The following is a 12,156-nucleotide window of genomic DNA, read 5'->3' as shown; positions in this document are numbered from 1 at the left end:
TAATAATATATCGCACTGTCAACTCACAATCAATTAGGCATACTTGCCGATCGATTTCATCCTCCTCCCAAGAGTGTTCTTCATGTTTTAAGGCGAAAGCCTTTAATGGCTCGTGCTGTCGTGGACAAAACGTGTTCAGCTTTTGCGGCGGCTGTGATTGGCCGAGGCGGGATGACGTCATAGAGGTCTCGACCAATCACAGAGCACCACCACAGTATGCGCGAATGCGTGCCTTATTGGCCATATGTCAATGTCAAATTACTATTAAATGATTAATTAACTAGTTAATAAATTACTAATATGGTAATTAATTATTTACTAATAATTTACTAATTAGTGTCAGTTGCGTAGCAGAATGCGGCACTCAGGCTTTCGCCTTTCGCTATTTTAGTCGCTAAAGTCCCTCGCAATTATTATTATAGATGACTCTCTTTGCAACGCTGCTTTCGGCGAACCGCAGCGCCGAGTTCACATCGCCGATGTTCTGGCTTTATCAATGAATTAAAACACGGTGTTTTGCATTTGTTGGCTGAAGCGGTAATCACAGTTCATTAAAACTTTCGTCGACGACGCATACATCACTGAGCCGTACTACGTTTCGTTGCGGGAACCAGAATGAATGCTCGCGACTATCCTAAAAACTGTCTAAATGCTGCTTGTGGGGTGAGATTCAAACTATTTTCTTTGTATATTACTTTCCGACGTGCCATCGTGCTCGCTGATGTCGCTTCCAACACCACGGGACACGTAAAAATGGGCGCATGTATTCATCAAAAAGAAAAAAAAAATTTCCCGCAGAAAAACTATTGTCATATGTCGAGCATCTTACCGTAATGACTCCCAATCGCAGAGTTCGAGGACTTCCCGAGCAACATTGGCTTCTTCCAAATTATAGATAGGGAGCGGTCGCCGAGCCAAGGCGGCCAATTGGGCAAGGCTTTGGCCAAGGTCACTCCGTAAAGCAGCCTAGGCAGTTCTGGTGAACTCGACGGATTCGACCGGAAGTTCGCAAGACGCATTACCGTATTTTCGCGATTATAACACCCCCCCCCCCTTTTTTTTTTTTTTTGGCATTTCGATCACGAGTAAATACGGTATCAACGGCTCTAGATGCGCTCTTCCTTTCCGATGATTGTCGTTTTCGCCGCACCGGCTCCCCGGAGACAGGGCGGAGTCGGAGAGCGCCGGTAGTATCGGTAGTTCCGAATTACCTTTATTTAAAGCCATAGCGAGGAGAGAAATTGCAAAATTATATGTGCGAGCGCTGTTTTTATGTGCATCGATCTCATAAACTCAAAGTCACGCAATAACTGCACTGCTCGGGAAGGCTTAAAACAGCAAACTGAAGAACTGTCATCGTATGTGTCCGCACTCGGCTGCGCGATGAAAGAGTCGCGTAAACTTTGCATACCCTCCCTCTCCGGAGGCAGCGAGAGCAACGTACAGGTCGATTAGGGGTTTTGAAGACAGACGATGCGCGTCCTTGAAGCGTAGGCAAACGCAAACGACAACAAGGATATCCGTCAGTTCACGAGCGCCAACTGCTCGCTCCGGCCGGAGCAAGTGTTCCAAACGCAGAGTCGGGGCGCTTGCTAGGGGTCGGATTGAGGCGCCCAGTCGCGTAGCCTACGGGTCGCTCGAAATCTGAGATTGGATTTCATCATTAGCAAGCTTTCCGCCGCGCTTTAAAAAATTCGATTCTCAGATTAGTGGCAGGTCCGTTCGAGGGAAGCGAGTCTGTAGAAGGGGGGGGGGGGGGGGGGGGGGCTGCAAGGCAATGTCCTTCTTCGAGGGTTTCAGTAGTAAACCTTTGCGGTTAAGTTCGGTAGCCTCGGTTAAGCGTAACTGTATTAACCCGGCCGTGTAATTAGGATATAACAGTGGTATTAGACACAAGAGCAACGGCGCAAGCCCCGCGGGAGCCTCTGAGAGGGTGAACGCAAGAAACACGGACAATGTGCCACCTCTACTTCGTTTGTTATTTGCTTGATAGCAGTAGCGATGTGTTTTTCTTTCTTTGTTGACAGTTAAACCGCGCACGTCCGAATTTCGACAACAGACATGGACGTGTTGAACAGGACTATTACCACATTACACTTGTCGTCGTCACCGACGCAGTTCAACCACACCCAGGCTGCACCCTTGCGGGCGTGAGACCACCGACAGCGTCAGTTTGGTTAGCATTATCCGGGGACTGCGCTCTGCAGTCCTTGGTAGCACCTTTACCACACTCGTATACCCTATAGTGTTATTAGCGGTCAATGGCGCGCAATAACGTGAGGAGTAAAATAGGTACGAAGATCTTCAACTTCCCCGGCGGCGATTTCACACGGAGTCCAAATGGCCGATAGAGCGTCACAGTCGTTCGCTCAGAAGCGCTGGTTGGGCACTAGTACGCGATGCGATGCCGGGTTGTCCCAGAGGGCGGTCAGTAATCAGGCGCAGGGACGGTGCAGACGAGCGCTCGACCGAGGGGATTATTTTCGCCGGCGCTCGTCCCTCTCTCCGGTGAACGTAGTATAAGTCTAGCGGGCGTTGTGGCTATGATGCGGCCTCCTTTCCAAGTAACGGGGCCACTGGGTCCCTCGCCGACCGCTGGCAGCCCTCGGGGACGAGACGGCTTCTGGACCGAGGGGCTTGATCTGCGGTCTCTATAAAAAGTGCACTGCGGCCACAGCTGTTTCTCAGTTGGGGGTGCCGTGCAACTTGCACGCCGTCCTCATCGTACTCAAGCCCGTCGACATCTCAGGTCCTGAAGAGCTTGAGTAACGTGGAAAGGGCTGTTCAGAGCGGTTGTCTGAGGCAGTGGGTAACCGCGCCATCAGCGCAGTCATGAGCGGCCTTGTTTGCCAACTACGGTGCGATTCAAAGGCGCATAGACAAAGGGACGAGAGAAAGGACTAGCGATGTTCGTATCTTAGTCTTACCTTGCAGTGTGCGACGGCCATCTTGTTGTGCGCCATTTTTCACCCGCATAGGCACGCCACGCAATGGCGCCACATACACACATCGGCAGCGCGGCACTTTTCGCGCTGAGTAAGATCAGGGACAAAAGCGGCGTCACAGCATGCAGCGCTAGCGCGGCCTGAGGAGAGGGAACAACAACTCACGATGCGACTAGACTGTGCGTTGTGCTGCGTCTTGGCGCAGCCCAGGGAGCGGAGCACGGTGAAGGCGGCGGCCAGGTGCTTGAAGGCATCCGTCTCGCAGCCGCCGCCCGCCACGTCGAACAGCTGCCGAAGGAGGACCATGGACGCGTACGTCTTGCCGCTGCCATTCTCCCCGCTGCGAGACACGGACACGGGAAGGGGTGGAACCGATTGCTGGCAGTGATTATTCGGTTTACGTACATAGTCAGCGGAAATGGGGAACCGCAGAGAATTTAAAGTGAAAATTTGATGTTCGTCGAGAACGCATCACTAACTTCGAATGGAACGAAAGAGTTGCTTTTAGCTAAAAGTGCCTCTGCGATCTGCACTTGAAGCAGATACGCAACGAGGAATTGTATTCGGGAGATGCCCCTGTTGTATTGAGAGGGTAGGGGGAGGAGTAGGGTGATTGTTGAAGAAATTCCCATAGAAAAGCACTGACAAGAAGAAGGAGGGTGTTGAGATAAATTTCGGGGGCGGTCCGGGGCAATTTGGGCTGCCAGTTGAATACATGCCTGACTTGAAAGCCATACTTCACATTTCCTGACCGCTAAAGCATGAAACTACCAGCGCACTCGCGAGAAAGAGAGGACGTGTTGGAACATGTCGCGCATTTTAGCAGTACTAAACAGATATTCGCTTTCTAACGTATATCGCAAATTAGACTATATTGGTAGCTACAACTTTGTGAGGTCCTCTGGAGACAGCTTTAAACATCGGGTACAGGATGACATCAAAATTCAACAGCATGTTTAATGTGCATTCCGGAAATTTGTCTGCACAGAAACGCTCAACAGCAACCGCTCAAACATGCCAACTCTATATGTCTCCACTTTTCGTAATCACAAGCCAGCTGAAACTGGACCATTAGCTTCATAAGCTGGTTACCGTCCTGTGATTCCCCATTTCCGCTATTTTGCTCTAGCTTTCTTTTAAACGAAAACGCACGCATATAAAAAGCCCAGTATTTGGGCCCTGCACCGGTGTTTGTACCTTAGGATGATGGCCTGCGGGTATCCGGTCTCTGCCTGCTGCCTGGCCGCCTCGTGCACCACTTGGAGGAGTTGCGGGCACCGCGAGGCCGCGTGCGCACTGCGTAGCGTCAGCGGGTTGCCCGTGTCCTGGTATGCGTTCACCGATACAAGGATGGGCCCCACGTTGGTCTGCAGTACAAGGCACGTGGAAGAGTATGGTAAACTCACGTTAAAGCGCACTCTACGCTATACAGAGTTGTAACGCGTTGTTGGGTTCGGTGGTTCCACAACTTCGGAGGAATTTGGCACAACGGGGTGTTTCGTTCTGCCGTTTGATCGTCCCACATTACCCATACATGCGCTTGTTCTGGTTTTTATTTTATACGTGTGTACTACCTCTGTATACACCTGTCTAAAAACCGCCATGACGTAAGAGGTTAACGAAATGAATGTCATGGTAATGATTGGCTTGAAATCTGTCTTCCAATGAGGGACAACACTGGGAGTCTTTTAGGGAACATCATTACTATGCTCTAGAATATCATTCTCGGCCATGACGTATTTTTACGTTATAGCTAAACACGCCACAATTGCAAATCAGAGCGGCATACTCACAAAGTACTCGCGGCTGAAGAACCGCGCGTGCAGAGTCCTCAGCACGGCGTCCTCCGTGAGCGGACCGGGCAGGTGGATGAGGTCGCGGACCTCGGCGCAGGACTTTGCGCCCTGGTGGTGCACGCTCGACACCGGTGCTGCACTGGGTGGAGCCACGGGAACGCCTCCGGGTGCTGCCTTACACGTCGCTAGCTTTGCGGAGCTCACATCGCCTGCATTACGTGCGCAAGTGGTTGGGCGTTGTCAGCATACTTCGGGCAATATAGGATGTGCACTGCGGTCATGAAAAACTTGAAAATCGGCATGACTGACTGTGACAAATTTCTGCGCGGCAGTGACATGGGCGATCTGTCGCTAAGTAACGAGGTACACATGTGTTGTTGTGGCTGTAGGAAGAAGGAAAAGAAAATGCACGGGCCTGCTACTGGCTCTGTAGCTGAGCCACCTCCGCTGCCTCGTGCAGACAGAAGAGAATATAGAGAAGAAAGAAAAGGAAGAGGGAAAGAAAGACGCGCGCCGCAACAACAGCCGTCGTCCACCACCAGCGGTGGCGTGTGCAATGACGGCCTAGAACAGATAAAAATTCGGTTACAGGCTAGCCCCCGCCGCAAGCGGCGGTGACCTACTTGTCCCAGCCCCATTAGGACAGCCCCAGGTGTGTACTTATTAAGGCGAAAGCCGTTAATGGCTCATGACTGGCCAGCGCGTCCGTCCATGCGTCCGCGAGAAGTGTCACTTCTTCGCGAGATTCTGCGAGATTCCACTTTTCAGCCATCCTGATGACGACATCAGAAAAATAAAGATCCCGTTTTCACCGGAAATCTAACCTCCATACCTCGAATCCCCAACCGAGCGCTTTAACCAACTGCGCCACGCGCCCGCGATCATGAAACGAACATCATAATTCTCATTGTCTGCCGTGAGGATGATAGTAGTGGGATTCTGCGAGTGACAGATACTACACTTTTCCTTTCCTGTAAACTAACTACAGACCACGGTGAACTCTGATGCGTTCAACGGAATGCCGATTGTGTTCGACAAGGGGCGCGCGATGTACGTGTGCAGCAGACAACGCTCAGGCTTTCGCATTTCGAACTGCAGATTCTGCAGTGCTCTCGGAATTTTTAAACTGGCATGTTATCTATCACTATAGATAACAAGATACGAAAAGAACTTTCAATCTTGCTGCAACCTATCGTGAATAGCTTTCTGCGCTGTGCATTTGGTATCTCTATCACCAAAGTTCCAAATGCCAATCCCTTCAAGAGGTTGTAGTCAAATGAAGCCTTGAACAATCGGGCGTATCTTCTATTGTGCTATGAGAAATTTTCTTTGTAAATACGTGAAGAATCTCCCTGACCTTTCGGGACACTCCGTGGCAAGGACTTAGGAGTTTGGCGCACATGAAGGCTAGCCTTCATGTGCGCCAAACTCCTACGCGTATTGATGCTCACACTTCCGCTTCTTCCCCGCTCCAAGTCCTTGCCGCGGAGTGTCCCGAAAAGTCAGGGAGATTCCAAGGCTTGGGAGGCCCCCCCCCCCAAAAAAAAATAAAAACGCGTGACCCGGTGCAATACACGACCCGACCGGCAAGGTTTAGAATAGGGGTTTTCCCGACGCAGCGGAGCTGGGCTTGCGCCCATCGATTGCAGCGCCCCTACGGTGAGCTATGGAAAAGCATTGGCATATATGAATGCTGATAGCGCTATTTGATTCGACATAAAGTGTTATTATTGCACAAAACTAATTTTAAAAGTACCAGTGATATATACCGTTTTCTTGAAATCCGCCGATCTTAACCAGTCCAGGCTGAGCCGGGAAACTTCATTTGAACCTCCCGCGCTTTCTGACGTCTGGTCCCTATGGCAACCAAATCAGGAGAGCTCGCTAAGCCTAGCAGCTCGGTATATCCGGAAGGGACCAGAAAATATAGCGCATTTTATCGCTAACGAATTGGTAGTGAGGGCATCTTTATGCATGCTCCGCCGGACGCCTCCATGCTGCCGTAACCCAAGCTACCCAAAACGGCATGGGGCGAATGCTATTTCCGAAAAATAAGGTTCGCCCCAGGAATTAACCCAACACCAAAGTCACGTATTACGTTCTGCGCATGCGTATTTCGATGCCCCAAGCTCCTTAGGGCCCCAAAGGCCCCCTATTTTTAAAGCTCTACTATGCCCCCTATTATAAAATTCTACTATCTTGAGCAAACATGCGGAACCTGTCTCCGGCCGCGAATTGAAAGGCGACGTCTAGAACCGAACACAACCGGCGACGATGTCCGGCAGTGGTCTGACCAACCGTAGGCACGAGTGACGCCTCCTATGCACGTATAACATCATCACACGTGTGTATACTTAAAGGGACAGAACACTGGCCAAAATATTTTATGAGATTATGGTGGAGATGAAAAGATCTTGCCTAATATAGTACAGATCGAGCACTACAATATCAAAGAAAAGAGGCTTTACAATTGCAATTTGCCATTGATAATCGCATAAAAACAACCGAGGCGCTATCTAGCGGAGAAACCCTAGTACTTTCAGTGTAGCCCCCCACGTGACTACATGTCAGCAAAATATCGCTGATTTCCGTAACTGCACATTATTCTTTTTTCTTTTTGGAGTGCTTGCCATAATTTATTATATTTTACGCTCTCTCCACTGCGTCCTTAAATAAAAACCGCCCCTGCTTTCGCACAGCGAGAGGTATGCTTTCAGGTTTTGCCACTAGATGGCACCACAGTGTTTGCAATTTCGTGAATGAAGCAATGACAGGGCCCACTAAAACTTTCGTCGACGAGGGCGCGCGTTATTGTGCCGTAACAGCACTGAGTGTGAAACTGAAAGAGACGTTACTCTACGCAAAAAAATGTCTGATTACTGTCTGGCGAGTGAAAGTTATATTTGTTTTCGGTACGTCTTTTTTGTCGACCACCAGCCGTCATCGCTGTCGCTGCTCATGGTTTCCAGCATCGGACTACATAAAAACAGGCGGACGCATTGATCGAAAAATTCCCGGTAAAAATTTTCTGCAGCGTTTCTAACAAAACAGTTATGAAATCGAACATTTTAGACATCAATCTTTCCACTGCGGCGAAAAAAAATCGAGGCCTAAATTCCAGTGTTCTGTCCCTTCAATATCATGCAGAAGCGGCGTATACTCCTGCGTACTGCTTTTGACAAACTAAAGGGCCCAATTGGTTTCCTTGTCCGTCATTTTGGGGCGACTCGTAAGGCACCTCCAAGGTTACAAATCCCTTGAAGGTTAGAGAAATTCTTGCCCTCACCTGTTCGAAAGTGAGGACTGTCGCGGACGTTATGAAAGCCCCATCTCACACTACAGAAACGATCCCCTCAGGGCACCCAGCTAACTTTGGGCAAACGCTGTAAAAGCGCGTGTGCAGAAGAGTGTGCCCTTACTGGGCTCGCAAGTGGTCCTGCTCGATTTTGTGCAACTGAAGCGGAAACTCGGATGCTGTACTGATCTGACATGCAAATAAGGTTTGGCAATTAGTTCCTTAATTCATTTGTTCATTAGATGTCTGTTCTTGGTAGGAAAAAGCATAGCCGCGAGGCTGATCGCTTTTCAATCGACCTGGACTGATCTCGCCAGGAATAGCATCAAGGACTGTCATACGGCCGTCGCCGCAATAAGCGACGTGCGCCGCCTGTGGCGCCAAAGAGACAAGGCGAGATCAAAGCCGGAGGTGGTGTGTGCGATCGAGCTGATATGCTGGGCGTGGCTTCGTAATTGGAGGTCATATCTGAGCAGGGTCAAGGACCGAAACAGAGAGAGGCGAAAATATAGCTTTTACTTTAACATCCCTTTCAGGACGCCATCTGAGTGTTTGTCGCATATTGCAGTGGATCTATCCTACATTCTAGCAGAGGTCAGTACAAGAGGAGGAAAAAAATTGAAGGAAACTGAGGAGGGGGGGGGGGGCAGCTTTAACGTTTCAAAGCGAGACACCCTAGTGGAGGGCTTCGGAAATTTCCACCACCTGGGGTTCTTTAACGCGCTCTGACATCGCACAGCACACGGGCGCCTTGCTTTTCGCCGCCATCGAAAGGCGGCCACTGCGGATTGGTTTCTATGCCGCATCTTTGGGTACAGTAGTCGACCGCCCTATCTGCTACACAACTGCGGCGGAGCTGGCACGACCTGGGGCTACGCGATCGTTAAAAAAAAGAAAAAAAAAAACTGATGGCTTCTGGTAAAGCACCATGCACTTTTGGCTTTTGTTATTAATACCGTGTGTGGCAATTATTGGCAGGCCGACGACTCTCCGCCTGTGTCCCCAGGCCGTAACCGAATTGATAGGACGAGAGCGAAATGAAGCAGGAGGCCTCACGAAGGTCAAACCCTGCGAATCTAAAGATCAGCTATAAAAAAAAACAAAAAAACAAAAACAAGAAAACAAAACTGCAGTCTCTAACTTTGGGCAATATGACACGCGGCGTGTGTATAGCTCCGCTGAGCAGTAAAAGAAAGTGGCATTTTAATATTTGCCTATCTCAAATAAGCCAGGAGCAACAACATACTTGAGGTTATTCTCATGGTTAACTATTTTCAGGTAACCAGAAAAGCATTAAAAACAGACTACTCCCTGTCGCGACGAAATTCTGCGTGGCGGTTACTGCAGACTTTACTTGTATCCGACTACAGAAATAAGTACTCTATCAAAGCCACACACAAACAACCGTGGAGCTACACAAGTTTTAAGCACTGAGGCATATGCCACTTGCCCGTGTATACGCGCTGACCCCCCACGGGACAATAACAGCGCACTGCAGCTGAAGTGGGGATTGGCCTTGGTAAGGTAATACCGCTTGAGTTTCGGTTTGATCGCTGTTGTTCAAGCATCCCATGGAAGGGATTTGAATATACCTAGGTAGCGATCTCTACCCCATGATCGAAAATGTGCATGTGTCCTTCCCAAAGTGTATCTATTTTCCGGCTTGCGGGACGGGCGGGTGTAAAAATGTAAGGGCGACTCCGTGGGTTTTTATGAACATTTTGAGTTCGTAATTGCATCGCATTTCTCAAAACTTCCTCTTCCCTGTACAGAAAAAGCCATTTTTAAAGAAATACTAGATGGAAGTATACTTTAAGAAAGCAGACACGATAGAACCGAAACCGGAAGTAGGTCTCGGTTAGCCTATGACGTAGCGACATACGACATAGGTTGTTTTGAAGTTGTTTTTATTCTTTTTGTTTCCCTTTTTTTTTTCTCAGTTTTTTTTTCTTTTTTTACTTTTTTTTTATGTCGTGATCATGTGGCATGAATGAGGTCGCATGATAGGTACACTGTCCCAGCGCTGAGGCAAACACCTGTTCTAACGGTAATGGCATGGGTCAATTGCGGCACCACCCCAAACACGCTGAGTATGCGCAGAGTAGAGCTAACCCTATAAAGAAGTACACGCAGGCACACAGGAAGCGCTGGAAGCGAATGTTGCAGCAACCACTGCACAGTCTTCCGAGGTCGTCGTATTCTTCCTATATTCTTCGAAGCGTATCTGGATAACGCCGACGCAGCGACAAAGCGCAGTATGGCGCTAAAAAGAAATGACTGGTTAAATGTCGTCAGGCGCCCGCCGCCTACGCATTTGAACCAAACGGCGCGGTTCGAAGAGGACACTTTTTCCCAGTGTGCATACCCTACTGTGATATATTCTAGGACTCTTCTCACGACGCATACACACCCAAGACGAAGGACTGGCATGCATGGTTTGGTAGAAAGTGCGAAACTACCATTTCCATCCAACAGCTCATATATTTAAAAAAAAAAAAGAAAAAAAATGCTGGATTCGGCACTGGACCACTTACTATAGACCAAGCATGTTGTCCTTGCAAGGTATTTTACTACTATGGTTGTTTTATATATTTGTACATTATCACTTCACTTGCGCCATAGTTGCGTAGGCAAACACTATTTCTACATATTGCATGTGCACATCTGCGAAACGAGAACATGTGAATTAGAGCACACGGCTCTTCCTCTACTAACTGTTCTCGGAGCTTTTCCAGTCCCATTTTAATTGGATAGCGTTAAAGGACCCGTTCAAAGGAAGTCCGGCGCCGTTATTGGTGTTATGAGATAAAATAACGAGCAAGCGGTGCTGGCAGGTGACGTGGCTACGCCGACTGGACGCAGTGTTGCATACGTTACGTTTAGCAGGTGCTGCCAGCTCAGGCCTCTACTTTCATATGGGAAGGTTAAATCAGAATCAGCCAGCCAGGGCACTCGCGTTACACCTAGGCAACCAGGGAACGTTCATACGGCTTGGTTAAAGCGGGGCTTTACATGTCAGGTGGTATAGCCTACGCTATCGCGTCATGCATTTAAAGGCGAAGCTCAAGTATCCCTAAAGATTTTCATTTTGTTTTTTAATAATTTAGTACCTTATTTAGTACCTTATAATTCTGAAGTTTGATAGCGATTCTGTACTCTATTGTTCGAATTTAGCTTCTTGTCCATAGAAAGCGATGCGCTCATTTTGCTGTTAGCATTTGATAATGTTTATCGATCTGTTAGAGTTCCGTTACACTCGTCTATCTTGAGACCCTGGTTTCTATAGTTTGCGCGTTATATTAATTGTGCAAACAGTAAACCTTAACACCCCCCCCCCCCCAAAAAAAAAAAAAAAAAGGCGGATGATTCAGCGTGGTTAGGCCAAATGCGAATGTGGTGCACTCGGTTTTCACTTGTTTCGGTTCGAGGCAAGCTTTTCAAGCTCAGGCAGGCCTCAGACAAACATGCGTAAAATCAGTGTTTGGGGTCCTTAATAAATGTAGGGCGTGATTAAGTTTTGGGGCCCCTTGCAACGCCTTTGCAAGGCAATGCGACACCGGTGTGCTCTGGATTTACTGCGCAAGGACGGTGCCTGATCAAGACGAAAACATGGAAAGCACCGAACAAGAGACCGGCAGTAATTAACGCGGGGTGTTCGGCGATAGCGTCATAGTATACTGCAGTGGCCAGCGAAGGTGACGATCTGCTCGTGCCTCCGCAGGTTTCAAATTCATTCGCGGCCAGAGACACGTTTTTGTTTAGCCCCAACTATTGCCTGCCAGTGCTCAAGGACATATATTATGGTGAGGCTACTCAAAAATAATAAAAATAAAGATCATGGCGTCTTGCCCTATCAAGTCCTGGAGCATCAAGGGACAAGAAATGGAAGCGGTGACAGATTTTCTCTTCTTGGGCTCCAAGATTACCTCGGAAGGAGACTGCAGCTATGAAATTAAGAGACGCCTGCTTCTGGGAAAGAGAGCAATGGCTAGCCTTGACCGCCTAGTAAAGAGCAGAGACATTAGTCTGCCAACCAAGATCCGTATAACTCGTGCTATGGTCTTTCCAGTTGTGATGTATGGATGCGAGAGTTGGACTTTGAAAAAGGCTGACCGCCGAA

General features: G+C 48.7%; 1 protein-coding gene across 1 annotated transcript in view; it reads right to left on the bottom strand.

Annotated features, from left to right (window-relative positions):
• dachs (unconventional myosin-IXb-like dachs) overlaps positions 1–12,156 on the bottom strand; it is an 82,761-nt gene that overhangs the window by 53,859 nt on the left and 16,746 nt on the right. The window contains exons 4-6 of the mRNA XM_084603914.1: positions 4,739–4,950; positions 4,143–4,312; positions 3,111–3,285 (exon numbers count right to left, since the gene is read on the bottom strand). Coding sequence (XP_084460040.1) covers positions 3,111–3,285; positions 4,143–4,312; positions 4,739–4,950 — 557 coding nt within the window. The remainder of the gene's footprint in view (positions 1–3,110; positions 3,286–4,142; positions 4,313–4,738; positions 4,951–12,156) is intronic.

Source organism: Amblyomma maculatum, chromosome 5 (assembly GCF_055883805.1).
Source record: "Amblyomma maculatum isolate TAMU_Amacu chromosome 5, ASM5588380v1, whole genome shotgun sequence".
In the NCBI taxonomy this organism is placed as follows: Eukaryota; Metazoa; Arthropoda; class Arachnida; order Ixodida; family Ixodidae; genus Amblyomma; species Amblyomma maculatum.
Note: the sequence above shows the minus strand (reverse complement) of the source record. Positions and strands in the feature narration are given on the sequence as shown.